We start from the raw sequence: 27,372 nt of genomic DNA on the forward strand, positions 1-27,372 counted from the left end.
CGCCCCGTCCCGCCCCGTCCCGTCCCGTCCCGCCCCGTCCCGTCCCGTCCCGACCCGCCCCGTCCCGACCCGTCCCGCCCCGTCCCGTCCCGCCCCGCCCCGCCCCGTCCCGTCCCGTCCCGTCCCGTCCCGTCCCGCCCCGTCCCGTCCCGTCCCGTCCCCTCCCGACCCGTCCCGTCCCGTCCCGTCCCGTCCCGCCCCGTCCCGTCCCGTCCCGCCCCGTCCCGTCCCGTCCCGTCCCGCCCCGCCCCGTCCCGTCCCGTCCCGTCCCGTCCCGCCCCGTCCCGTCCCGTCCCGCGGCCCCGCGGCGCCCCTCGGCCGCGGGCTCTCAGAGCGCGATTTGTCTGCGCGGGGCCAATCCCGGGCGGGCCCCGCGGAGCAGCCAACGGGAGCCCGGGCCGCGGAGCTCCGGCCAATGGGCGGCGGCCCCGCGGCCGAGCAGCCAATGGGCGCGCCGTATTCTAATGGCGCTCACCTTTATCAGAGGTGTCGCCGCTCGCCGAGCCCAAGTTGAGTGCCCGCGGCGGGGCCTCGGCGGGCGCGGGGTCAGCCGGGGCTGCTCGCCGAGGCCGTAGCCGTGCCCGCCCGCCTTGGCCGTGGCCCCCCTGGCCGGCCCGCCCGGGGTCCCGGCGTCGCCCAGGCGCCCGCTGGCCACGCGCCGGCCGGCGTGGACGCTGTGGGCCGGTAGCCCCCGGCACGGCAGGGATGGGCCGCCTGCCGCGCGCTCGGGGTGCCGGCCTCTGAGGGCTGCCCTGGTGCCGGAGACATGGACACCAACCTGCCGGGCACCTTCCTGCTCAACGGCCCCTCGCTGGGCGCCTTCCCCGAGGCCAAGGCGCCCGTCTGCCAGTACTCGGTGCAGAGCTCCTTCTACAAGCTGGGTCCCCCCGGGCTGGGCGCCCAGCTGGCTGCCGGAACCCCGCACGGCATCTCCGACATCCTCGGCCGGCCGGCGGCGACGCCGAACAGCAGCCTCCTCCCCAGCTACCCCCACGCGGGCGGATTTAACGGACTGAGCTCCCCGGGCGTCTATTATGGGCCGCAGGTGGGGGCCCTTCCCAAGGCCGCCAGCGACTACCTGCCACGGGGCCAGAGCTGCTGGGCGGAGGCGGCCCCTGAGTGGCGGGGCGGCCGGCAGTGCGGCGCCCGTAAGTACGGCGGGGCTGGGGGCGGCGGGGGGGCAGGCGGAGGCCGCGGGCGGCGGTGCGGCACCTTGGGGCTCTGCAGAGTCCCGTCCCGACGGCACGGGGGCTGGGGCGGGGGGCAGCCACCCGAGCCACATTATCTCCATGGCCCAGCACGAGGCACGGGTGGCCGCCCTGCAGGCTGCACCGGGACGCAGAGGTTTTGGCTCGAGAGCAGGGGCAGGAACGATGGTGGGGATTGGCTCTTTGCTTAGCCCCACGGCAAAGCACGGCTGATGAGGGCAGGCATAGCCCGCTGCCCCTGCAGACCCCTGCCCCCAGCAGCCTCCTTGGGTCAGTGCCCGGCCCAGCTCAGGCCAGGGACAGGAGCTGGTGGCGCTGCCTGCCTGGTGCAGCTGGTGGGGGAGCACGGAGGGTGGGCAGGGTGGCCGCACTTGCTGGGCTGCAGGAACCCCCCCAGTGCGCTCCCCACAGGAGCTTCTGCTGCTCAGCACCTGCAGCCGCAGCCCCGTTTCCTCTCTCCAGGCACTGCTCTTGGCTCACGAGGGTCTGGCAGCTCAGCTGCCCGCTCTCGGCGTGGCGATGAGCCGACCCGCTTGTGCTGCCTTCCCATCGTGCACCCAGCGAGGTGCAGGGCATGGGCATGGTGCTCCTGGTGCTGTGCAGCTCTGAGGTCATGCACTGCTCCTAACAACTGTTCCCTTCTCAGCTCAGCAAAACGGTCCCGTTCCTGAGCAGCAGGTGCAGTGCCTGGATCTGGCTTTGTGGGGTGAGCACAGAGGGCTGCACAGCCCTCCCAGCATGGGACTGAAGCCTTGAAGCCGGGACACGGTTTTAATTTGGAGTGGGGTCGCAGGATAGAGGGACTCTGTGGTCGCTGAGGCTGGGGGCATGCGGGCGCAGTGTCTGGGGAAGGGAGAACTGCCCAGAGCCAAGCACCGCGGGGAGCCCAGGCGCTCACCCCCCTCCCTCCTCTCATGCAGCCCCCGCTCACCTGGCCGACAGCCTGCACAAGAAGAAGCACACACGCCCGACCTTCACGGGGCACCAGATCTTTGCTCTGGAGAAGACTTTTGAGCAGACCAAGTACCTGGCAGGGCCCGAGCGGGCACGGCTGGCGTATTCCCTCGGCATGACGGAGTCCCAAGTGAAGGTGAGCGTGGGTCCTGTGGGGCACGTGGCACAGGGGGCATGGCAGGGTGGCGACTAACAGAGCCAGTCCCATGGGGTGGCAGGTTTGGTTCCAGAACCGACGCACCAAATGGAGGAAGAAGAGTGCCCTGGAGCCCTCCTCATCCTCGCAGCGGGCGGGGGGCTCTGGCGGAGAGCGGGCAGCCTCTGAGACTGAGGACGACGAGTATAACAAGCCGCTGGACCCCGACTCAGATGATGAGAAGATCCGGCTGCTGCTGAGGAAGCACCGCGCGGCCTTCTCGGTGCTGGGCTTGGGGACGCACAGCGGCTGAGCACAGCCACGCCGGCACCGCCAGTCCCTGGGGCCATGGGGTGCCCGGCCCGGCCCAGCCGCCTGCTCTGTGCCCCTTCAGACACCTGGCTGTGGAGATGGGGCACAGCTGCCCCCTTCCCCCCCCCCCCCCCAGCAGCTCCTGCCTGGGGCTCCTGACTCTGGGCTGGTTGCAGCAGGCGTGGGCAGCAGCAAGCACGGCTGTGCCAGCAGCACCAATGAAATAAAGGCCCCAGCCACAGCCAAGTCCCAGTGCTTGCTTCATGGGTGTGTGGTCTGGGGATGCCCTCGGGAGGCTGGGCTGGGGAGGGGCTGGGAAGGCACCTATGGGGTGGGAAGGGTCCATGTGCCAGGCAGGGGAAGGGGCTGTGGCTGGGGTACTGTGCATGGGGGCAGGAAGGGAGTGGGGTAGCCCTGGGAACATTTCTCAGGGTTTCTGCCCGCTTGGGCATGCATTTGCAGCAAGAGGTGCTGGTTCAAAAGTCACTTGTTAGGGCCTCTTGTTGGAACCTATTAGCAGCAAATAAATATCATTTATCTTAACGGTGTGAGTGAGAACCCATTCACCTGTCAGGGCTGCAGGATTGATGCAGTGTCAATAGCACCGACGTGTTTGCTGCCAACCTGGCGCCGCCCCCCCCCCCCCCGTGCTGCACCCAGCCCGCTGCTGCCTCGGGGCTGCACACACGTGGGGACCGTGCACCCCCACACCCCCTCTCCCTGGGGCTCGGCCCCTTCTCACTGATGGTGGGTGCCGCATGGGGCCAGTGGCCTCCAGCTGCCTGCGATGCCCAAGGGGCTCCCACGGGCATGGGCACCCTGCTGGGGCCCGCCGGGCTGGTCGGTTGATCAGCCAAGAGCCAGCAAAATGCCAGCCGGGTATGAGCAAACAGAGCTGCTGTGTCCCGGGAGGAAATCGATAGGAGATAAGGTGCTGCCGGCCCACCGGCCAGCGATTAGCAGTGTGGCACGGGCACAGAGGTGCTGCAACCCAAGGTACCCCCCCCCCCAGCTGCAGGCAGTGCCGGTGGCTGAGCCCCCCTGAAGCACCCACAGCACCGTGGCTCTGCAGCAGCCCCCAGCACCCCCCCACAAGGCACGGGGCTGCAGGCAGCCACTGCACGCCTGCCTGCATGGCCCTGAGGCCCGTGTTTGGCTTCAGGTCCTCTCAGCCCCCTCACTTTCCACCATAAGCTGGGCTTTGCAAGGAGCCCCGGCTGCTCTGCAGCCACTCCTGGGGGCTTGGGGAAGGCTGAGCCCCCCCCCTCCCCAGCTCCCTGGCCGGTCCCCTGGGAAGTGTGGGGGGCTGGGGGGGGGGCATAGCTCTCCCCTGGCCACACGGCCCCTTTGGTGCCTTGATGGGGCGGGGGGGGCTCCATGGGACGTGAGGTCCCCCCGCCGCACTGCGTGTGCACCGCGTGCCCCGCAGGCCCTGGCCCAGGGCAGCGCCACGTCACCGTCACCGTCCCTGCACGGAGCCGGCGCTCGGCGGGAGCAGGCTCCACATGGACGAAGTGCGGGGCTGCTGTCGGGATATTTTTTTGACATTTTCTAAGCTGCCCAGTGTGGCTGACAATTTTTAATGTACTAACTGCCTGGTCCAGTGAGCTGATTAATTGGTGCTGTGGAGATCAATACAAAACAGAAAATTAAAACAATTTTAAAGTGATTAAGTAGTTTAACACCTGTCTGATGCCACGTCAGGGCTGGGAGACAAATAAAGCAGGTGGCAAAGGGCCTGCTGCAGCCGAGGAGAGAGACAAATCGCAGCCACAGCCCGCCTGCCCCGTGCAGCCCGCAGCCGGCCAGGGTCCGCGCGGCACCGCTCAGCCGGGGCCGTGGGGCTGCCAGCTCCGTCGGCAGAGCGGCCCCGCGGCCGGCACCAGCACCCGGCGCCGCTCACCTGCTGGGGCCGCTCGCAGCCGCACACAGCCCCCACGGGCACCGGGGGCTCGGTGGGACTTGGCCCATGGTGCGAGCGAGCTCTGGCACCCCAGGGCCTGCTGGTGGCCCTGGCCGGGGCCTGCTGTGGGGCCGGGCTCCCCGCCGAGCAGCACACGGCCGCTGCCCCGGGGCGTGCGGCTGCGAGCGCGGGCAGGGCAGCCTGGCAGGCAGATGGATGGCAGCTCCGCTTCAATTCCGCATCCCTTTTCTCCCAGACAAACCCCGTCGGATTTTCATAAATCAAAGCGCCACACTGTTTAATAAAAATTTATTGACTTACAAGTGATTATTTATCAAAAGGCCATTAATAGCGGCTCCGGGAATGATGTGCTACTGGGTGGTGCGGGGAGACTAATAGCAAATCAATGCCAGCATCCGGGCAGAATGCATATGAGGGCCCCTGGCCCCAGCGGGCTGCATGGCTGCTGCAGCCAGAGCCGGCAGCCCCTACCCCGTGGGCCGCCCAGCGCTCCCCCTGGTTATTTATTGCTTACAAATGAAATGATCGATACTTTTAATCTAGAGCTAAATTTATTAACTTTCCCATCGGAGAGAGACGTATTGACTGGGGGCATGGGGAGGGGGGAGCCAAGGCAAGATGGATGCGTGCCTCCTAACCCGTCCGGCATGCCGTGCTGCACCCCAGCAGCAGCAGGGCCGCGAGGATGGCCACGAGCACGGCAGTGGCTGGAGGCACCTGGGGGCTGCGGGCAGGCTGGGGCAGCCAGCCCGGGGGGAACCTGTGGGCACCGGCAGCCAGGTCCCAGCACCCGGGGCTGCGCCAGGCGCTGGAGCACAGCCCCTGCCTGTGCACGCAGCTGCAGCTGCACGGCCAAAGACGATGCCTGACTTGGAGCGGACAGGAAGAGTGCAGGCGGGTGCACCGGAGCGAGCTGCTGGCTGGGGAAAGGTGAAGGAGAGCCCTGAGACCCTGCCCAGGTGGGGGCTGGCTGGGCAGCGACGCGCTGCCCACATCCCCAGCCCAGTGCAGCGGCCCCAGCTGCAGCTCAGCCCAGGGGCACCCAGAGAGCACGGCACAGCCCGGACCCTGCGGCGCTCTGGGTCTCGTGCACCCTCCAGAGCCGGTCAGACCAGGGCACGGTGCTGGGGTTTGGGCCAAGCGGCCCCTGGGGCAGGAAAAAACTTTGCGAGCCCTGGGGCCAGAGCAGCAGAGCTCATCTGGGCAGAGCTGGGGCTGGGGCTGGCCAGAGGCTACCATCGCAGCCACGAGGCCAGCAGCAGCCTTTTGGGCACGGATCTGACTCCAGCAGGAACCGGAGCAAATACAGATAGTGAAATGTTATGGTTAAACGGTGCGGGAAAGGGCTACGGGGTAACACAGACCCCCTTGGGAACTGAAGCGTAGCTCCCACAGCATGTATGTTATACCCTCTGTTTCTCATACATCTAAAAGTTGGTGATCAAACACTGCCAACAAAAACTGACAAGAAAGAGGTTACTTTTTTTTTTTTAAGCAGCTGAGCAATAGCCCCATCAGCTAAGAAACATGGATAGAGGACTGGTGAATGGCTGCTAAGAGTGAGTCTGGTAAACCAAACTACTGGTGAATAGCTCCTTAACACCACTATAAACTCCTGCAGGAGGGGTTCTAGCCCTAGTACTTCAGGTATCTATTAGTAGCAAGCTGTTATTTTGTCTTCCTTTGGTAATACCGGAGCACAAGCAATTCATTTCAACCCTGTAGATGCTGCTAACTATTCACTGCTTGGCTTCAGCTGCTTTTGTTTTAATATCTTTGGTGGAAACGTAAATAAACCAGACTTTTCTTCATTTTATTTTTTTCTTCCCTTACATCAGTTGCCATGTCTGACCTTAGGCAGAAGAGAATATGAAATTGGGGTAATAATGAAAAGCATGGGGCCAATAAAGTTGTCTCCATCACCAAATGAGAGCAGCATGGTTTCTCCTGGTGATGCTGGTGTTAATGGGGATCATGTGTAACAGATCACTGATAACTGAACCCCATGTTCATTTAGGTAATGTGTCTGTGTGTGTGTTTATGCAGGACCATGTTTTGATCACTGCGAGAAGCAAAGGTGAACCAATTTGGTACAGAAATATTTCCCATATTAACATTTTAATAGATCATATGCTGTTAAGTGCAGCTTTACATCACTGCAAGGAGGACTGTCTCCTCTCAGGGAAGATTTTAGGATACCTGTGCCTAAGTTGATAGTAATAGGACAGGTGAAAAATAGCACATGGTAAAAAGTAGGGTTTTTGTTATGGGGACACCCCCTGCTCTGTGCATACCCTGCTTGCACCTTGTCTGGGCACAGGTCAATATACCCTACCTGACCCAAAATAATAGTTTCAAATACAGTAACAATACAAAGCTGGAAGGTGGCACACAACTGAGTAACGTGAGGGTATGCACAGTATGTTTTGGGAAAGGTTAAGGGAATTTGTGTTTCTTTCTCTTGCTTTCTTTTCTCTGCCTCTTTCTTGATACAAGTGTTTTACCCAAATAAAAACAAGCAGAAAGGAAACTACCTTGAATCCATATTGGGAGCTTGTTCAGAGAAACTCATATTTAAGGACTCTCAACACAGGATAGCTGTCCTGACCTGCAAGGCATCAGATGCCCTTGCTCAGCAACCACCACTCTGGGCACAAAGAAGGATTTTAATAAAGATCGCCTCCTCTAATGTTCTAGCGAACGCAAGTGGGCTTCTGTGGGTAGCAGTGAAACAGCATGTAAGAGGAGGGAGAGGACCCAATTAAAGTGCTAAAGTTTGCAGGACCATATGGATAACTGGAAAGTACACAGGATGAATGCTCAAATACAAGTTGCTTTACTGAATAATATACTCACAGAGCTGAAAAGGCTACCACCTCCAGCACAAGATTTCTACTTCCTTGCAACAAACCAAGTTTATAAACGTGCAAGTTGGTGCACATCAAGACCAGATCTCAACATCTTCCTTGGGAGACATTTGAAAGGGGATCTCCTGCCCCAGCTACGGAGCCTCCTGCCCACCCTGGGCTCCCAGCACGGCACATACAGATTTATCAGAAGCCTGCCCCGTCTGCTGCATCAGTGACAATTGCCTGGCAGCTTGCAGACCCAGGGGACAGGAGGAGGCTTCCAAGGAGAATGATCCTCACTGCTTGAGCAACCCCAGCAAAGAGGCCGTTACTCAGATGCTGAAGCAGCAATGGTCAGGCTATGGCAGGAGGGTAGCAAAAGGAAGAGGAAAGGTTTCTCTCCTTGTGGAGGTAAAGCCGGAAGTGGTGAGAGACCACATGCTGGTTCCGTGGGTTTTGTGCCATGGACCTGAGAGGCACAGGCTCGTAAGAATCCTTTGGTTGTCAAGGCAGCTAATCTCAGTGTAGCTCACCAGTTTCTGTGCTGTGGGAGACTTGTGACTGACACACATGCACATCAACACACCAGCCCTCCCCCGGAGCCTGTGAACACCACATGGAAGCATATGACACCAGAAGTGTTTCATTTAATATTGCCCCTGCAAGGGGCTTCACTGTAACAGTAACAAGAAGGCATCTTTGCCAAGAGCTGCCCAGGGCCTGAAGACTCTAGGCAATAATAGTGCCTCCGGGAAAAAGCCAGAGAACGAACGAGCAAGTCCAAGCAGCTCTGGAGTAGCCAAAGTCCAAACACACAGAGCTGCTTCAGACAAGCCCTGGCTCGTGCTGGAGGCAGAGGGCTCTGACCAGGCCCAGGATCAGTGCTGGAGAGAGAGGGCTCAGGAGCGGCTCCGGTCTTCATGGTTGCCTACAATCATTTTGCTGTAGAGTTTCTGTTGCTCCTCCTTGAACGTATCTTTCACCTTCTCCCTCTTCAGACCTCCATCCCTGTGAAGAGAGTCATATGCTCAGTGGAGCTACAGGCGTGCACTGACACGTCAGCTGGGGCCTCTCAAAGCAGCAGGTCCCACACCAGCCGGACAGCTGCATTTGTACCTCAGGCTGCCAGGACACTGCGGGCTGACTGTCCCCAAGGGGAGTTTCTTTCACACCTCGCTTTGCCAGGAGTGGCACCCATGGCCCTGCACAGTGCTCAACATGGCAGCTCTGTCTGAAGTGTGAGATGCTCTGATACCACCACAGCACAACGCCTGCAGAGGCCCTCCACCTCCGAGGCTCTGAAGATCTTAGTGCCTCACAAGAGAGGTTCTCAAGATCCACCTGTTTTGCTAGCAGCATCAAGTAGAACAAGGGCGTCTAAGCGCAAGCCAGAATCACAGAATGAAGCTCTGGTGCCCAGCACACACAGAAGAAGGAAAGATTTGGGTCCTGACTACAGAACAGCAGTTTTGGAGACGCATCTCCATTTCTCCATAGGCCTAATCTGCCCAACGCAAGACGCAAACTTAGCTCTGCAGCCCACAAACACTTCTCAGGACCCAGGAACAAGGAATCCTAGCAGCAGGAAGAGAAAAGCCTGCCTGGACTCACCAGAGCAGATCCACAAGGCCTCCCTGCCTGGCAATGGCTGACTTCACTCGATTGGCAAACTGGACAGCGTCCTCTTCAGGCTGTGGGAAAATGACACCATGCAGCAGAAGAAAAGGGCCAGTCGCGCGGTGGGTCAGGTAGGGCAGGCTCAGCTTACTTACCTGCCTGGTCATCGGGGGCAAGTACCAGACACTGCAGACAATGGCCCAGCTGGTCATCATCCTAAGGAGGTAGGTTACCATGCCATATTTGCTGCTGTTCCAAAAGGCATCTCCAAACTGCGGGTCATACTACAGAGGCAGAAGAGCTCATGAAAGTCAGGCAGAAGATGCACCCTCCCCGAGGCTCCGAGTTCTACCCAAAGCCCAGCTACAGGCCAGCCCTCCCCAGTGCACCACATGAAGTAACCTCAGTGTCCCCATGCCCTCAGACCAGGCTGCTGACCCATCGGTGCCAAGACTGAGCCACTAAGACTGAGCTCTCACGCAGAGGACTACTTCTGCTGTAAGAATGTTTGCTTCCTCATACCTTGATGGCTACAGGGTAAACTGTGGCTCCAATTTCAAAGCTCCCCTTTTTGAACATCATCACAGACGTGTTGTTGATGCAGGTTCCTGTAAAAGGCAAGCACAATCTTCTGAACTTCCCCTTGCAAGTCAGTTCGGACATCTAAGCTATACACCTACAGGCATCCAGCAACTGACCCCTAACACTCACTCCAAACCCTGCTCTCTGTGTGCACAAGAGGTGCAGCATCACTAAGACAGCACATATGACTTGTGCGTTCTGGGCTCAGTTAGCTCTACAATTGCAATGTTCCCTTTGCCTCACTGAAGGCTCTCAAGGCCCGTGGCTGCATAAGGAAGTAACATAAACAGGGTACTGTCCCAGCACGCCCTCTCCACCAGGTGCTGCTCTGGCCTCACTCCACGACTCACCTTCTGGAAAGATAAGAATAGGCAGTTTGCTCTTGTCCTGGACGTGCTCTGTAAGCCTAAACAGAAGAGTGTCACCAATTAGCACATGGCACAGGGGCTGTCCTAGCAACCCACACAGCACCCAGTGCTTATCCTTCAGTCACCGAGGACTATCTGGATGCCAGTAACACTGCCACACTCTCCCAATACCCACGAGGAGAGGCAGTGTCCTCACCCAAGGGAAGGGGGCAGCCCCCTGTCTTTCCCAGCCTCCAGACCTCTCCCTGCAGCTAGCAACTGTCACACCTTTTGGCGACGAGGTGACGGTCTTTGACCTCTGAGCGTTCAAACCAGACGTGGGGGCAAGCCTTCACCATGGCTCTCTGTATCACACCCATCAGCCCGCCGTGGATTTGACCCACCTGAACAGCATGAGAAGACACAAGTTACAAGACCTGGGCACGCTTGAAGGCCAAGGCAGCTCCTACAGCTCCATAGCCAAGCCAAGCTGAGGTTCATCTTTCCACCCCTGCCCCGGTAAGGCTGAGAGACTCTGATTGGAAAGACGCAGCAAGCCCCAGGGTGGCCAAGCTGAGGACGTAGCTTGCTCTTCCATAGAGAGCAAAGCCAAAAACTCTCCTTGCAAAGCGGTGGCCAGAATGCCTTGGTGCTCTGAATTCCAGGCAAACTTGCTGGAAAGCAACGCAACAGGGTATCAGTGCACAGGGTCTGAGAGTTCACGCAGTTCTGCATGTGCAAAAGCCTCTTTCTGCCCACAACATGCCCTATGCAATATACTTGCTGCTCCAAAAATACATGTGGCCAGGCCTTGGCAGGCAGAGCTGGGGCGCAGACCTTACCATTGCATAGTAGCCATCGCTGGCAAGGATGATCACGTCAATGGGGGATGTGTGATTGGCCACGCAGATGCCTCCATTTCGGGGTCTGTTTTCTCTAAATGCAAACCAAAGACACAGATGAGGGCAGAGGGATGAAGAGGGAGGCCTACAAGAGGCACAGCACAGAGTGGCTGGTGGGGAAGGATGATCTGCAGCAGGCAGCACTTCCTTACCGGTCGTGGTAGGTGATGATAGCTGTGAGGGCACGCACGCAGATTCGGTAACACATCAGGTGGACGTGCTTGCTGAGGAACTCCTTACACCTGCAGCCCAGAAGAGAGACTATCACCCCCGGCTCCCTGTGACTGTGCCACTTGGCCCAGCTGTCTCAGGCCATGAGATCCAACTGAGACTTCATATGCCCATAGAAACACATCTCCTACTGGGATTTGCTGTCAGCTTATGACCACTGATTCATAACTCCTGAGAAGCAAACTTAGGCCTTTGTTCTCTTCTGGTTTTATTCCCTTCAGAGCCCAGGGCTGAGAGATCTGCCAAGGGGCATAACGTTCGTATTTAGGTCCTTTGTTTAAAATTACAGGGAGTCAGTTCCTGACAGGCTACAGATGCCGGGACCCTGTGCCTCGTCTGCAGCAGGCAGAACAGACAGGCCTTTCCAGAAAAATTCAGGATTATCAGGTCTCAAATGGCACATGGGGCTGCCCCATCCCTTTTTCTCTCAAAGACCACCTTACCTTCCATTTGGCAAATATCCCACTACTGTAGTACCAGTCACCAACAAACTGATGCCAGTAAACGCCAGGGCTATCCTGCAGAAAGAGGGAAGTTAAATGCTAGCAAATCCAGGCCACAGGCCCTGCACATCACATAGCCGGTTGCTCCTGATCGTGCTGAGCAGGGTCCGTGGGACTTGAGGACCAGCTGCACCTGCTGCAGCAGCAACAGGCCGCAGCACCACCTCACTGGGCGCGTTTCACAGCAGCACTCACCTGAGGGGCAGCAGGAAGCAGTAGCGGATGAGAACACCCAGTCCCCAGAGAACAGTGAGACGCAGACTGATGTAATGGAAGTTGTAGTTGGTCCTGCTGAGCAGATTCCAGGACTCCAGCTCTTCAGCTGAAAACCTCTTGGTCACTTCATCATCCATGATGGTCTCGATGCCTTTGCGGCAGAAATAGAAGATATCTGAGAGCTCAAACTCAGGGGTGTCCAGGGCTTTGCCACTGCCACTCCGGCGGATCTCCTTGATCTCCTCTTCCAGTGATGTTGGCTCTTTTGCAATGATACCTGTAAGAGGCCACGGGCAGCTCTGAGCAAAGCGTGACTTGCCCGCTCAAAGGCAGCTGAGAGCCAGGGTTTCCCTTCCGTCCTCCAGCCCAGACAGGAACAAACCAGTCCTCCCAGCTACCTAGACATGAAGCAAGCTCTAGGTGCCTCACGCACTTGATCTCTCCATAGCCACCTAGCTAATCCACCTGCAAGGAGAGGCTTTCCCATCATACCTCAGCTGCTCAGACACTCCATTTACCGCAGCTCCCATACAGAAATTTGAACTTCATGTGTGCCCACGCAGGGCACGATCTTACCATTGACATAGGGCTTGTATAACGGATGGTTCTTCTCCTTGGCACCACGCTCTATTCTCAGTGTTGCCCACTGCAAGAGACACACATGGCAATCAAGATTGTCAAAGCCTGTAGCTCCACTTCAGAATTCCCGTTTTACAGTTGGCTTTCAGGGAAGACCACAGTTAACGGGAGAAGATGAGATGAAGGCAGGAGGCTTCCGTACAGAACTGAGTGTGAGTCATGAACACGCAACTGAACTGAGGTGGAAGCAGGGACTGGGCTGGGAAGAAAGTTCTTACAGCAGAGATTTGTCTACAGCGGGGCAGGAGGACTGATGGGGAGGTGACCAGCACCTAGGAAAGCCTTAATACGCAGCACACACGAGCGTGCCATTCTGCACAGCAGAGCCCCAGCGGAAGAACGAGCACCAGAAGATGGAAGGTGCTCAGTGGTGAGATGGCACAGCAAGACTTTCTGCAGCCTCCGTGTCCTGGAGGCTCTGCTGTAGCTTGCACGTGGTTACCACTGCACAACCTCCAGGGGGCCCCTGCATCCTGCGGGCCCTCCTGCTGGAGCAGAACGTGACGCGGATCAGGAAGCAGGTCATGGGACTGGCACTATTTTCCCATCCTGATTTCCTCCAAACTCAAAGCAGACACCGTGTTTTCAGGTTGCTGCTATACACATCAGGCCAGTCGCATGAGGGCATGGGATCCTCCCCTCCCCGGTTCAGCTAACAGCTGCTACTGCTTCTCAGTCCAAAGGAGCAGCAGCAAGCACCCTCAGACAGTGCTCCCGCAGCCAGATCCCATGCCCAGACTATTTGTCATCCACTGAAATCTCTTTTCTCATCTACTTCCCAAGGGAACCAGGAAAAACTGCAGGCTGGATTTCTGACCAGTCTTCCTGCCTGTCCTCCAAGTAACCACCCCAGTGGCACTCTCCTGCATACAAGCCTGGGAGAGCAAGTTCACGAAGGCAGACTTGTGCAACATGCTTACTGCTCTGAGCCAGCTGCTCCATCAGGGACCTGGGAAGAAGCAGAAACTGCTGGGAACTCCAGGGCTCCCAGTCTCAGCCCCTGACACCACCAGATGAGGAGGCAGTGATGTGGGAATACTAATTGTGGGTGGAGAGCCTAGCTCATTTAGCAGCTTCCTCTGCCAGCAGAAGGAACTGCAGGACTGCAGAAGATTGTCCAGAAGCTGCCATCCCAGGAGAAGTCAGAAGAGGAGCTCTGACCCAGCAGGAGCTGGGAAGCCTGAGAAGAAGGCACTCCTGGCCAGCCCAGCACATCTCCCTCTGCATAATGACCGCGGTGGCAGAAAACCCAGACTGACACCTGCCGAGCACCAGGCGGGTCCCCCTCAGCACCAGCTCAGGTGTGTGGCTGCCAGCCCGGGCCCCAGCACCCGGATGGGCCCTGCAAGTTGCCAGACTCAGGTACTGCCCCTCAGGCCAGGGTTGCAACACTGGCCTTGAGAGCTTGGAAAATATTCCTTGTGAATAACACTCCCCAGGCATACATATCTCAATGACCAGCCCCAGTCGCTGAGTTTTCCATCAAACTGTGAGCAGTTCTGCCAGAGTGCTCTTCTCTCCCACTACAAAGATCCTTTGATAAAAGCTGAAATAGATTTCAAAGTCTTTTCAGAAAAATAGTTTCAAAATTGAACACCAAAACATGTGTTGAGAGTAAATGTTCCAGAACTGAATTAAAGAAAGGAGAGAAGGAAAAAAAAAAAAAAAAAAGTAAAGTGAAATGTTCCGTTTTGGATAAACCAAAACCCTTATGTATTTTTTCTCTCAGTTCAGTCACTAAATTTGAAGCCAGGGTTTCAGACATCTGCGTTAATGAAGCACTGCACAATGCCCTGGGACTCCCCACTCACACCGCAGGGCTGCCCTCCCAAGCCAGCCAGTACAGAGATCGTCCCAGGAAAAATCAGCCCTGCTCAAGCAGCAGCAGCTGCACCGAACACTGTAGCAGTCTGAACTACATATATAAGCCTGAAACTTCCCTACTAAGCACAAGGCAACCCTCTTCCTTTTCCCTGGGCTGGCAGCGTGGGGTGGTTTGGGTTTTATCCATTGGGAGTTTGGCAAAAATTCTGGTCTCACCAGGGACTTGATTCAAGGAGAGGTGCTGGTTAAGACAGCTCATAAAATAACTCTGCAAAGGCAGTCAGGGAAACAGCATAACCCCAGCTTGGAAAATTCCACTTGGCTTCTCTGTGTCAAGAGGGGCAGCGAGGGCTGCTGGTTGTCCTCAGGCCGCAGGTCCAAATGTGGCTGCTGGGCTCAGCAGATAAGCAGGCGGCACTCTGGGACAGAAAGGTCTTGAAAGTTCTGGGTTCTGGCCACAGACTGCTCAAGGTTCACGCCACAGAAAGTCCCGCCTTGCTGCCTGCTTGTGCTTCATCCAAACGTACTGGAGATAAGCAGCCCACTGACTGCAGCCTCGTCCCTCCCCATTGTGCTCTACGCCCCTTTTGGCTTCTTTCCACATCAAACTGCACCAGCACTCAGCCTTGCCTGGGACATTAACCCGTCCAAGCACACACCTCCTCCCAGCACATCTGCGGCTGTACAGGACAGCTGCACTGTTTGCACACTTACTGCCTATGCTGTCCTGTCCTACTGCTTTGTCTGAAGACTTAGTGGCTTAATTACAGGAAAAAAAAAAAAAACCAACAGCCCGTGATCATTAGTCCGATAAATTGCAGCTGGCTGGGATGACTCCAGCAGGTCATCTGGCACCAGCGCGTCACCAGCAAACCAACCTCCTGCCCCAGTCATCTACGATGTTCTGCTGAGGGGCAAAAGTCTCTCTTCCTAGCACGACTATGCTTGACAAGACCCCTGTAAACACTCTCCAACACTCAAAATTTTGAGAACATGACTTACCTGAAAGATCTTTAATAATGTTTTCATGTAAACCTTGCGGATGCCAAAGGAGACTCCAAAAATTGCTGGCACAATGATGAAAACCAGAAGCAGAGTGAAGAGGACAGTTATGGAAATCCCCAAGAGATTAACAACCAGGCTGTCAAAGGGGAGCAGGAGGAACATGGTGAAGGGCCTAAGCAAGGCTGGCGCCCTGCAACCCTGCAGCCAGGCAGAAAGGCTGCCCACAGCAGTTAACCAGTCCTGCTATTATTCAGCAAAAGTCTTACACATGTACCGAGTCCGCAGCTGCTCACAGACCCCATTCCAAAGTTCACATCTTTTTTGGGCTCTGCAAGAGAGGGAATGCAACAGGATCAGGGAGAGCGGTTGGGAAAACAAGCAAACAGACTGCCAGGAGCCCCGGGGAGTTCAAACAGCGCAGGCTGAGGAGCTCAAAGGAGACGCAGCATGCAAGCAAGTTCCTCCATGGGTCTGCAGCAAGTACTGTCGTGAAACAACGGTGTGAATGGATATTCTCCCAAGGTGCCGCTGAGCAAGTCCTGCCGTGGGGCAGCTCGTGAAGACGCCAGCAGTAGAATTCCCCTCTGGCTGCTGAGAGCATGCAGTATCTCTTCACGGGGACAAGGTGGAGTCCATCCCTGAGCCTGCATTGGAGGAGATCGAGGGAGTTGGCACTTGCAGGAGCCTACCGCATGTAGAGCTATTATTGTTTTTTCTGCGAGGACGCAGGCACTGGCGCAGATCCTTGCATGATGCCTGTAACAAGTTTAAATCCAGAGGCCCCAGGCATCCACTCACGCTGAAGGGTCGTAACAGACTTAAATGAAGCTCGTGTCCCTGGAAAACTCTTCAAACAGCGAGTTGGCTTCTTGGCAGACTAGGCACTCGCATGGCACCAGCACTAGCAGAGGAAAGAGAAACCGAAGTCAGGCAAGTCGCACAACTCTGAGAGACGCCAACTTGGAGAGGGTGGCAGGAGGCCAGGGACAGCGGGCTCTGAACTGTCAGAGGCAGTGCTCAGGCTGAGGACGCATCACCCCGAGCAGCTCCGCGGGCACGGCGGACTCAGACCGCCACAGATGCACATTCCGCGCTTTCCTCCCACCCAAACCTCACACTGAGCAGCTGCGTCTAGAACCACCCTCGGAGCGCAGGATGTCAACAGTCTCTCTGAGCAGGTCCCAAATACAGGAGAGGAGCCAATGGAGCGACAGAGGATGCCTCTGAGTGACAAAGACCTTACCGCCCCTCTCATCTCGGAGGAATCCGAGAGCAGGGAGCCAGCCAGGCCCCAGATTCCTAGGCAGGAATCACTTCCTCTGCTCCTGTACACGGGTTCCTGGGGCGCGGCTCACCCTCTGCTGCTTTACAAACAGTTCGTGACAGGAAGCTAGCCCAAGGGAAGCATTACTGCCGGTGATTAGCCCAAGTGGAACTCGCCGGGGCACGGGGACCAGGCAAAGGTCAACAACCGACAGCACGGCTCTTCGAAGGCGATGCCCCCGGCAGAAGAGGCACGCGGGAGGCCAACGCGGGCTGCTGGAAAGAGCTGAGGGGAGAACGGCCTCCGGACGCTGCCTTCGCCTGCCACCGGAGGGCACGAGCCTGGGCCTGAGGACGGCCCGGGACAGGCGCTTGAGAAGCGCACGCGGCAGAGGCTGGGCAGGCCCCGGTGCTCCCCCGTCGCTCCCCCGCAGGGCGCGCTGCAGCCGCCGGCTCTGCAGCGTTCCCGGCCGGCAGCTCCGCTCCTGCCCCGGGGCGCACGGCGCCCGCCCGAGCGGCTCCCCGGGGGAGGCGGCTCCGCGGCCCCGCACGGAGCCGCCCGTTGCGCCGGGCTCGCCGCTCGCCAGCCCGGTCCGCGTGCTGCCGGCCGCCCGCCGCCCCGGGAGGGGCTCGGGGACCGCGGCACGCCCCGGGCGGCGCAGGGCCGGCGGCCGCGAGTACCGCCCCCCGGGCCGAGGCGGGCAGCCCCCCTCCGGCTGCGGCCGCCGGGACCGCCCCGCCCCGCGGCCCGCCCCGCCCGGCGCGGAGCCTGGGCCCGGCGCGGAGCCTTACCGGGGACCGCCCGGCGGCACGGCAGGGCCCGGCCGGCCCCGCAGCCCTCGGCCGCTCGGCGGGGCCGGGCCGGGGCCGGGCCGCACCTCCCCACGCGCGGGGGCGCTGCGGCGCGGCCCGCACCGGGCGGGGAGGCCGCGCTCCTGCCGGTTAACGGTCCGCGGCCGGGCCGGGCCCCGCGCTGCCCCCCCCCCCGCCCCGCCCCGCCCCGCCGGCCGCCCGCAGCGGGACCCGATCCCGCGCCGCTCCGTACCGAGCCGCCCCGCCCCGCCGGCGCTCACCTGCCGCCACTGCCGCCGGGCCCGGCCCCGCCCCCGCCACGTGCCGTGCGCGCCCCCGCCCCGCGCGCTGACGTCAACGCGGTGCCCGCGGGGCCGCGCACGCCGCAGGGCCCCGCCCCGCCCCGCCCCGCCCCGCCCCGCAGAGCCGCAGCCGCTCTCGCCCCGCGCCGCCTTTATTGAGCCCGTCACAGCCCGGCCGCGCCGCGCCGCGCCCCGCCCGGAGGGCTCCGAGCCCCCCGGGGCAGCCTCGCCCCCCGCCCCCGGTCCCATCGCCGGCTGTGGGTCGCGGCAGCCCGTCCCAAAGCCGCCCGTCCGTCCCGCTGTGCCCGCCTCTCGCGGCAGCGGTGCCCGCAGAAGGTACCGACGGGAACCGCACCCGGAGCAGCTCCCGGGCGGTGCGGCAGGGCCAGCCTTGAAGGTCCCGTGAAGAGCGGCAGCTGCTCGCCCAGCGGCAGGCCGGAGGCGCGGAGGAGCTAACGAACCGTGAGCGGCGCCTCCCACTGCTGGCCCCCGCCCCAGCGAGCCCCGCACCGCAGCAGGGACGTGGAAGGAAGGGCCCTACGCCTCTCCACCCGCTGCTTTCCTACCAGTAAGGGGCTTGAGTCTCTGAGCGCCGCCAGGTCTGCAGGTGAGAGAGGACAAGGGCGGCAGCCCGGGAGGTGCCACGATGCTCCCGGGCCCCGTTGGCACTCTTCACGGCATGGGAGGGAGGGCGGATCATGCCCACGTGGCAGATCTTGTAGTTCCTCCCATGGTTGTTGTCCCAGTGGGTCTTCTGCCCACACTGAAAGGAGATGCAGAACTCTGTGGCCCTGCGGGAGCTGGATGGCTTGGGCAGCGAGAGCTCGAAGGAGAAGGTGTCTGTGTCAGCCGAGCCATACGTGCTATGCATGTACTGGCAGGAGATGTCTCGGAAGCTCTTCCAGCCATCAAAAGTGATGCGGACCGTGACTTTCTTCTCATACTCGATGTTTCTGACCTTCACTGTCCCTGACAGGGCATGGTCCTGGACCAGGCAGCTCTCCAGGCAGACCAGGTTGCTGTGCAGGCGGCTGCGGAAAGCTGCATAGTCTGAAGAGGGCTGTGGGAAGTCCAGCACGTACCTGCAAACTTCTGGGCGTGAGTCCCGCAGCCTGGGTCGAAAGCAAGCGAGGTCTGACAGGGCATGCTGCAAATCACAGAGGTCCTCCTCGATCTTTGAGAAGAAACGGACGGCTGTCAGCGAGAGCCCTTTCATATCAGCAAACACGACCCTCTTCTTCTTCTGGCTCTTGGAGCTCTTGGTGCTATCTCGCCGCTCAGGCTCGTGTTCTGCGCTCAGCTTCTGGTTGAGACAGGAGCGGAGGGGTTTGCGCGCCCGGCTGCCCCGCAGCTCCTCGTAGGAGTTCAGCAGCTTGCGGATGGGGGGCGAGTGGCCCAGGCAGAGCCGCACGGCCAGGTCCACGGGCATGGCTGGGGGGGCGACGGCCCGCGCGCTGTACACCTGGAAAAGCCTGGAGGTGAAGAAGGGTCAGGCAGTGAGCCCCGGCTGCCGGGTGGCAGGGCCCCGGGCCCGCGCCCTCCCTCCGCCCGCCCCGCCCGCGCTCACTCGCCGCAGCTCATCGCGCCCCGGCACGGCCCGGCCCGGCCGCTCCCTCCGCCGCCGGCGCCGCGCGATGAATGGGGCCGTGGGAGCGCCCGCCGCCGGGACGCCGCGCGGCAGCCAATCGGCGCCGGGGCCGCGCCCGCGAGCGGCCAATGGCGGCTCGGGGCCGCCCCGCCCGGCCCCGCCCCGCCGCCCGCCCGGAGCCCCCGGGCCGTGCCCGAGCAGCGCCCGCGCGCGGGGCCGGGCCCGCCCGGAGCCCCGTGAGCGCAGGGCACGAGCGTCGGGGCGCCCCCGGCCGCCCCGCACCCCCTCCTGCCGGCCCCGCGCCCCGGCGGCGCCCCCGAGCACGGCGGGGTCGTCCTGGGCCGGGAGCGCCCCGGTTTGCTCCCGCCGGTTTGTACCCAGCTCCTTTCAGGTGCTGGCTTCAAGACAGCCGTTGCCAGGGCGTCCCCGTTCACGGCAAATCCCAGACTCACCCCGCATCAAAACAAACCCACCGCGGAAGCTTCTTGCCCCTGCTTCCTTGCCCTGAAAAAAAGACGCTGTGGCGTGCCTGACATTCATATTCAGAACCGCCTTCGCTGCTCGGCTCACATGTGACTCCTTGACAGAAAAGACCGTCACCTAAATCAGATCACCCCTGCCCGCACTACCTGCTAATCTCTCCAGAGCTGTCTAGCCATTTAGGTTAAGCAGACCTGATTTTTCCTGCTGACAGCACAGATCTTGATCAGCTCATGACACAACCCGTCTATCAATATTTATACACGGCTTCCCACTGCCACCGTGTCTGAACGTCTTCAGCACAATGCAAGATCTCTCTCTCTTTGGATGACCAGAAGCGAGCCTGAACTCTGAGTGTGGCTGGCAGAAATCTGCAGGTCAGCCCTGCCCTCAGTCAGCAAAAACATCAGAAAAAAGCCAGAGCCAAAGCTGTATGCTGCCCTGGAAGGACGTGTGGCATCCGGGTCACCGTGGGTCAGACACTCCTGCCCGGGGAGGAGCACGGCAGAGCCCTTTGCGGATAACCAGGAGCCAGACGCACTTGTCTGGCTGGGCCTGCAGGAGCTGTGTGGCATTTCTTCCTGCCCAGTGCTCGTTGGTACCAGCTCCCCAACCCGGTCAGCATCAGGATGGATTCGTCTGATGGGCCTGTTAAGCCCATGCCTAGGCCAGAGAGCTCTGCTGTCAGCACACACCTGCCATCCTGAGCCAGAAGCCTTGAGCTGAAGCCCTGGCTGGCAACCGTGCTCAGGCCAGCACTGGAAGCAGTGCTCCTTGTTTTTGAGGCTGGCCTCAGACACAAGCAGGGTCACATCCTTCCACAGAGGTCAGGTGGAAGACAAGCCACGTTGTACCCTCCCCTGCGATGGGTAACTGTGGCTGCACCTGCCCAAGTTACAAACCCAGGCAACATCTTCCCAGGGTCATGACAGCGAATTAACCCCTTTTCCCTGGAACTAAGGGCTCTTCCTCATGGTCTCGTAATTTGTCTGCTTCTGAACCTTTGAATACTCAAAACGTTCCCTGCAGAATTTCCACCTGTTTCCCCACTGTGACTTTGTGTAGGCGTTTATTCCTACTTACTAAAGAATGAACATCCTCACTGAATTACAAGCTAGTGAGATCATTTTCCTGTAGATACCCTAGAAAAAAGAAACAATCACCTTTTGATTGCTTTTTTTCTAGATGGTTTTCAGAGGAACAGCCCCCTTGATATCAGCTCTAATACAGATATTTCTCAATTCTAGGAAAGACTCTGTCAAACAGCACAGCAACCTACAGCCACAGTGAACCAGGGCAGTGGAAGAAAAAGCCCACCGAAGTGCCAGGGACAGGTTCTTCACGCGGCTGGGGCCCTGGGGAAGACAGCCACCCTGTGCGCGGCTGTGATCCGTTGCGTACTAGAGGATTGCATACGATCGCATACGTACGCACACACAACGCAGGCAGTGAGTCAGTTCCCAGCAGTTTCTCACCAAGAACCATCCTTTCATCACATCCTCTCAGGCTGACAGCACGTATTCTACTTCAGTGACTTGGGGTAGTTGACACAGACATGGAAGAGGCTTCCTACTAACGAAAGCACTTGCTCCACCTTTCTCTTGCACTCAGTAGATCCGGCTCAAGCTGGGAAATCACAGCTCACCACCAGTGCCCTCTCTGTGACCTCTTCCACCACCCACCTACTTTGCATTTAACGCTAATCACTCAACTCAGTAAACCAAGCTACCTACACCTTGGAAGACACAGAGGATAGGGGATCTATTTCAGCCCAACAGCAGACCTTGGAGAAGCTGTTCCCACTCCGTGCATTCTCATCACAGGCACAGACTAAGGTGGATTGACCACCGAGTCTTTTTCTCCATCTAAAAGTACAAGCCAAAAGCACCTCTTTCTTGACAAGGCTGCAGACGTTTCCCCTTCCCCCAGCACAGATGAGGAAACAGAAGCACTGTAGCAGTGAGACAGTATCCAGTCCCGAAGTGTCCGGGTACTTATTTACGGAAGGACACGAAGAGCAGACAGTAGCATTTTCAGGTAGGCCTAAACTTAATCGGTTAGCCTGATTCCAACCTATTAGCTGTTTTCCAAAATCCTGCACAGCCTGCGATGATGCTGCCATTACCAGCTTTCACACTCCAGAAAGGAGCTGTGCTGCAGGCACTCCAGGAAAAATCAACTCTGGTGGAGATTTGGCTACTAGAAGAGGGCAGAGGCCCCTTTCACTCACACTGCTGCAGCCACGTGCTGCCCGGACAATTGTTCAGTCAAACTTAATACGGCCAAGGAGAAAGTCTGCCAGACACGCCACCTAGATGTTCTCCAAGCAGCTCGTCCAGAGCATGTTTTGCAGCAGCAGATTAACAATGACTTTGAACGGGAGCTTCAGTCACCTCTGTGAAGCTGCCTGGGCTGGGTACAATCCAGGAATGGGCAGGGTACAATCCAAAGCCCTTTCCTGGGGGCTGCGCAGAGGTACGCGCTACTGACTCCTAAGGATTAAACCCAGCTTCCTCTTAACATCTATACTTAAACGAATCTTCTTTACCTAAATGGATTCATTAGGAACACTATAAAGCACACATGCAAAGCCACTCACACTACAAGATGCGCTGTGTCACACCCTGCCTGGCAGAGAAAGGGGAGTGTCAGAGGAGCACCAGCCTGCTCCCCACAGAGCATGATGCAGGGAAGACCCTGCACTGAAGGAAAATGAGCCACAGTCTGTTCATGCACTTGGCAGGCACTGGGCTGCACAGCAGGGGACTAGGAGAGGAACGCAAGGGTCAGCAGGGCAGGAGGAGTTTTTGTTCTGTGTGACCAACACCAAGAAATTGCACATCTCCCCTTCCCCAGCAGCTGTTTCAGCAGAAGGCAGCTTGACAGTCTCTACCCTCACAAATGCAAACAGCAGCTGCAGCAGAACTCCACACTTTCTGGAGGGAGACTCTTCAGATTCAGAGCGCACACAGCAGAAAGCTGCTTTCACCTGACCCCATCGTTACAGTGACTCCATTTTAGTGAAACTGGTCACCACTATTCTTAAATAAGGCGTCCTGGCAGAATATGCCCTCTGCCACGTAACTTTGCAGCACCTGGTTCTAGAGGTCTCTCTGTGCAGGGAGCTGAATGCTCTGCTGCAGAAATCAAATACAAAGTGCTAGCCTTAGAGGAAGCAACATGAATAACACCCAAAGCATAGATGGTGAGGCAAAACCAAGACTACTTCTATTCTCATCCTGCAACAAGAGACTGTTCTGGGAAAGCTCTGCCAGACTTGTGCTGCAATATCATTCTCAACACGAAAGCACCACAAGCTTACAGAATTCCTCAGAGTCCTTCCAGTGCTCAGCTGCTGATCGTGCAGACCACCCTGTACCAAGGGCCTTACTTGTCCTGAAGTTCACTGAGAAAGGCAGCCTTGAGCTTGAGGATTAACTGTAACAGTGGTGTAATCTCTCTGAAGTCTGTCAGCCCAAAGGAGGAGGTCAGAAAAGGCCAGAAATGCAGGAAGGCCTCTCATCCCCCTTGCTGGACTTGATCAACAAGGATTTCGAGAGGTGAAATAGCAGCACTTCAGTCTTCAGTGCAGGAGCTACTTTGGTGTTGGCTTTGAGCAAAGCCTGTGCACGTAGCAAAACAGTGAATGGAGTGAAATGCAAATTTTACATGGGCAGTATCAAGACCCCGTGAGCATGAACCAGTTGCTCTGGTTAGAGAGGTCTGTGACAAGCGTTCAAACACTGCCTGATATTTCCAGAGCTTCCATCATGATTGCACCGTTCGCAATCTCAGAGAAAACACAGATGCCCAAGGCTCCTGTAGACACTCCTTCCAAATCCAGGCCTACTCTGCAGGCAAATCTCAGATACCTGTAATGGCAAGGGTGGATATTTTATGAGAATAGTGCTATTGTTACCAAAATGCCCGGATAAATCAGTGTAATCAGCCATGTTAGAAGGGGGCTTGTGGATGACTGTGTCCACACTGGGACACAAGCGGCATAGGACTTTCCAAGGAAGGACAGACTTGCTGTTTGGCCTTCATAACTATCCTTCAGAGGAGACACACTGAATTCCTAAGTTCATCTGTGTCTCCCAGCCAATATTTTCAAAAAGACAACAAGAAAATACTTGGTAAACTCTGTAACCTCCCTTCGCACTGCAGATAACAAGCTAATGCTAAGCACCCTTCACATGATCCTGGGGCTGTCCCCTGCTTGCCCGTGACGTTCTCTTTGCTCTACCTGAGCTGCAGTTTCATCTTAACTTGCTCCCAATCCTTTCTGCTCCCTGTGCGATAATCAAGATTTGCTCTGCCAGCAAATACCTTCACGTGTGTTGTTCTTTTGCTCAAGGGATCATGTGGCAAAGGTGGTGCGGAAGTATTCCCCCCAGTTCACCTCAGAGCAATCGGGCACTTGCACAACAACCAGGGTTGCGTAGACCCTGTGAAAAGATCAAAGCTGATGGGGGAAGGTGGAGTTTACAGAACTGGTTACCACACCATTTGGTCAGCCAGTTCCCACCTGATAGCCTAAATTCAAAGAACAGTGCTAAACTGGGGCATGGATGAACACACAGACGTTTTAAGATGTAAGTTTAAAAAAGAGGGCATCCTGGCATTCACAAAGGCGTTATTTACCTCTGAGGACAGACGTGCTCTGTCCACATCTGCTGTCAGACCAGCCCGAGATCTGGAGAGGCGGCACCTACGCTCGTCCCTCCCTTGGGACTCGAGGCACTGTGGCAAGGCTCCAGCAAAGCCTTGTTGGAAGGAGTGCTGTGACACAGACCACCCTCGCTCAGCAGCTCTGGGCAAAAGGAGCCCGGATGTACCATAAGCAATTAAGAGTTTGATAACTGTGGGGGCCCCTCCGCATCTGTAGAGGGGAAGACATCTTGCTGGTCTACTTGGATGCTCCCGAGGGTGCACCCCCGGCTGTAGCAGGGTGCACGGCCCCACCGCGCCGTCCCGGCGCCACCCGCCGGCCCAACCCGCCGGCAGCCAGCCGTCACCTACCGCGCTCAGATGAGCTGCACCGCTCCCGAGGCCACCAGAGGGGCGATGGTCTTGTAGCGGATCAGGTGTTGTGAGCCCTCCTCCAGATCGATGGTGTACTCCCTGCAAGAGGCAGGTGTGGAGTTAAGCTGCTTCTCCTCGTTCGCTGCTTGTGGAATCCTGCCTGCTGACATGCGCCGTCTGTGGGAGGATCACCTACCTCTGCTCGTCAGTCTCCGGCTCGACCAGGATGTTCTCCTGCCTCTCCAGCACCCTCAAGAAGACGAAGGAATCCAGGTTGGGCTTTGGGACTGTGGAAACAATGGGTTCAGAGCACCGACTCAGCACTCACTCATGTTCCTCTGCAGGATGCTCAGCTAAGAAAGGGGAATTAGGGACAACAAACGCAAGGCCAGTAAAGGAAATGCTAGACAATTCTGACCAGGAGTAGGGTGCGCTGCCTCCATTTAAGACAACACCGGATTGCAGTGGTCAGCACATGCTCTGACAGAAGCACGAAGGGACAGCAGCATTAAGCCATGTACTACACAGCAGAGCAACGTGAGGATACTGTCACCAGACAATGTTTGCTTCTACTGAGCACCAGCTAGAGAACTAGTTCTTAATACTGCATGCTCCCCAGAGCTTTCCCCACACCTCTTTTGCTACAATTTTCTGGATTATCCTAGAGTTTGGCTGTACTCACCTGATTTTAAGAGGGACACTTTCTGCAGGTTGGGTGGCATGTGTTTTAGGGCCACGTTTTTTAGGTAAGTCTCTGTGTTTGCCATGTACCTGAAAAAAAACCAAACATCAGAACATCTACTGATTAAGTCAAATGTAAATCTGCCTAGAGAGCACTGATTCAAAAATGCCAAAAGGTGACATCCCCTGGTCCTGTGATTGCTAGCAACTGGCTGACAGTAACCAGCTCGGATGCCAAACACAATGCAGACTCAGAAGAATTATTTCATTTCAGCTCTTTCCTTGTCCATAAGGAAAGCTCTCGCTAAAACTGAACGTTACTGCAACCCTGTCTAAGGCTAGCACTCTGAAGAACTGTTCAGCGAAACACAAGGATGAGTCCTGTAACCCATGCAAAGGGAGGGAGACGCATCCAAAAGCTACTCACTCTTTAGCAAAGGCAAACTCCTCCGGGGACAGAATGGAAGGCTCCCCTTCAGCTCGAGACTTCTCCTTCTCCAGGACATGGGGAAAAAACTTCTCTATCTGGTATTGGAAGAAAAATCCCAAAGAATAAAACACAGCTCTCCTAAAAGTTCAGTGACTACAATCCCCGTCCTTCAGATGCTTCCCCTACAGGAAGTCACCCACTCCTGAACAGCAGACAAACCTGACCAAATACCTGCTTCTGAATTAACAACAATATGGTCAGCTGGGGTCTCCAAGCTGCACAGGCATGTGCGTACATGGCAGGACCCAGGCAGAACACAGAAACATTTAATTGTGCCACCCTGGGTTTAGATGCGGTAACAGAACACCATAGCAATGCTGTGATTCTCCTTCATCACAACAGAGAATTGTGCCCAAGGAATGAAATCTTTGGGGTTGCACCCAAGATGAGACAGAAAGAGAGCGAGCTTTAAAAAAGTGTCTCACTGTAGCACGTGGTATTCTATGGGTAAGAATCGCCCCTGAAGTCACCCTTTTCTATCCCCTCTGCAGCACAAGAAAGCGTTACCTTCACAAGCCTACACCGCAAGTAGCTGCTGAGCACGTAACGGATCCTTTCGATCTCCATGCGATGGACGCTGACCTTTAAGTCCCCTGCCTTTGCCCGTTTCAGGTTTGACTCCTTAAAGAAAAAAAAACAAAGAAAAATTAAAAGGTTCAAATACCAAACAACAAGAAACAGCGCGAGGAGGTCTTTTTGCACATACGGGCAACAAAACCACCTGCAGCGCCTCCTGATGCCGCCAAGCGCTGCCGCCCCGCATCCCCCAACCCCTTCCTCACGACAAACCCTGCGAAGCAGCCCAGGCCCGCCCCGTCTCAGGGGCCGAGGAGCAGGCGGTCCGGGCGCTCGCAGGGAGACCCGGGCACACCTTCGCCGGGCCGGCGCCCCTCGGCCCCCCCGCCCCAGCGGAACCCACCATGTGGTCCAGCTGCTCCACAACGCACTCAACGATCTCGGGCTTGCTCTCCAGCAGCTCCGGGGCGAACTTCTCGTTCAGCCAGGCCTAGAAGAACGCACGCTGTGAGCAGCGGCCGGGAGCACGCCCGCCCCGCGTCCCGGCCCCCAGAGCGGCCGGGAACGCGCCTCAAAACCGCGGTAACGGGAGCCCGGCCCGCGGCCCCCGCCCGGAGAGCGCAGCCCAGGAAGCCCCGGGCTCGTTCCTCGGCCTCCCCCCGGTCCCCGCCACCTGCTCCAGGCTGCGGATGAGCTGCGCCGGGGTGAGCACCAGCTCCTCGCTGCCCCCGGCCGCCTCCGGGCCCGGCCCCCCGCCGCCCGCCGCCGCCATCCCGCCGCGGCCCCGAGCGCACGCGCGGCCCGGCCCCGGGGCGCGCCCGGCCCCGGCAGAAGATGGCGGCCGGGGGAGCGGCCGCGGCAGCGCCCGGCGCTCAGCGGGGCGGGGGGGGGGCGCTGGAGCCGCCCGAGCTGGGGCCGCTCGCGGCCGGGGCGCCGCTGCTCGCCCCCAGGCAGCCCCGCAGCGCTACTCGACGCAAAACAGCGCT

At 58.1% G+C, this 27,372-nt stretch overlaps 4 protein-coding genes across 8 annotated transcripts; 1 reads left to right on the forward strand and 3 right to left on the reverse strand.

The window, feature by feature from the left end:
• The first annotated feature begins 410 nt into the window (after nt 1–410).
• NKX6-3 (NK6 homeobox 3) lies at nt 411–3,224 on the forward strand. Of its 2 annotated transcripts, XM_048047351.2 has the most exons (4): nt 411–1,148; nt 1,855–1,914; nt 2,129–2,298; nt 2,381–3,224. In XM_048047351.2, exons 1-4 carry the CDS (start codon nt 767–769, stop codon nt 2,609–2,611), a joined length of 843 nt encoding a protein of 280 aa, XP_047903308.2. In that variant the 5' UTR covers nt 411–766; the 3' UTR covers nt 2,612–3,224. The 2 variants fall into 2 exon arrangements, with proteins under 2 accessions (XP_047903308.2, XP_047903309.2); XM_048047352.2 differs by lacking the exon at nt 1,855–1,914 and having other exon boundaries at nt 473–1,148.
• Nucleotides 3,225–8,010: 4,786 nt separating this feature from the next.
• GPAT4 (glycerol-3-phosphate acyltransferase 4) lies at nt 8,011–17,680 on the reverse strand. 2 transcript variants are annotated; one of them, XM_066983434.1, is made up of 13 exons: nt 17,586–17,680; nt 15,247–16,150; nt 12,358–12,427; nt 11,761–12,058; nt 11,506–11,580; nt 10,984–11,073; nt 10,772–10,865; nt 10,218–10,333; nt 9,933–9,988; nt 9,523–9,608; nt 9,156–9,284; nt 8,995–9,074; nt 8,011–8,391 (listed from the first exon to the last, which is right to left on the reverse strand). In XM_066983434.1, exons 2-13 carry the CDS (start codon nt 15,409–15,411, stop codon nt 8,283–8,285), a joined length of 1,368 nt encoding a protein of 455 aa, XP_066839535.1. In that variant the 5' UTR covers nt 15,412–16,150; nt 17,586–17,680; the 3' UTR covers nt 8,011–8,282. The 2 variants fall into 2 exon arrangements, with proteins under 2 accessions (XP_066839535.1, XP_066839536.1); XM_066983435.1 differs by lacking the exon at nt 17,586–17,680 and adding an exon at nt 17,305–17,328.
• Nucleotides 17,681–17,742: 62 nt separating this feature from the next.
• LOC136786272 (protein phosphatase 1 regulatory subunit 3C-B-like) lies at nt 17,743–24,456 on the reverse strand. 2 transcript variants are annotated; one of them, XM_066983376.1, is made up of 2 exons: nt 24,319–24,456; nt 17,743–19,078 (listed from the first exon to the last, which is right to left on the reverse strand). In XM_066983376.1, the coding sequence occupies exons 1-2, from the start codon at nt 24,345–24,347 to the stop codon at nt 18,169–18,171; spliced, it is 939 nt and encodes a 312-aa protein (XP_066839477.1). In that variant the 5' UTR covers nt 24,348–24,456; the 3' UTR covers nt 17,743–18,168. The 2 variants fall into 2 exon arrangements, with proteins under 2 accessions (XP_066839477.1, XP_047903317.1); XM_048047360.2 differs by lacking the exon at nt 24,319–24,456 and adding an exon at nt 19,174–19,212.
• On the reverse strand, nt 18,966–27,217 carry GINS4 (GINS complex subunit 4). Of its 2 annotated transcripts, none has more exons than XM_066983377.1 (8): nt 27,060–27,217; nt 26,790–26,876; nt 26,378–26,491; nt 25,808–25,905; nt 25,382–25,470; nt 24,896–24,986; nt 24,697–24,798; nt 18,966–19,078 (listed from the first exon to the last, which is right to left on the reverse strand). In XM_066983377.1, exons 1-7 carry the CDS (start codon nt 27,156–27,158, stop codon nt 24,702–24,704), a joined length of 675 nt encoding a protein of 224 aa, XP_066839478.1. In that variant the 5' UTR covers nt 27,159–27,217; the 3' UTR covers nt 18,966–19,078; nt 24,697–24,701. The 2 variants fall into 2 exon arrangements, with proteins under 2 accessions (XP_066839478.1, XP_066839479.1); XM_066983378.1 differs by lacking the exon at nt 18,966–19,078 and adding an exon at nt 22,874–23,546.
• Between the last annotated feature and the right edge of the window lie 155 nt (nt 27,218–27,372).

This window comes from Anser cygnoides, chromosome 26, assembly GCF_040182565.1.
Source record: "Anser cygnoides isolate HZ-2024a breed goose chromosome 26, Taihu_goose_T2T_genome, whole genome shotgun sequence".
In the NCBI taxonomy this organism is placed as follows: domain Eukaryota; kingdom Metazoa; phylum Chordata; class Aves; order Anseriformes; family Anatidae; genus Anser; species Anser cygnoides.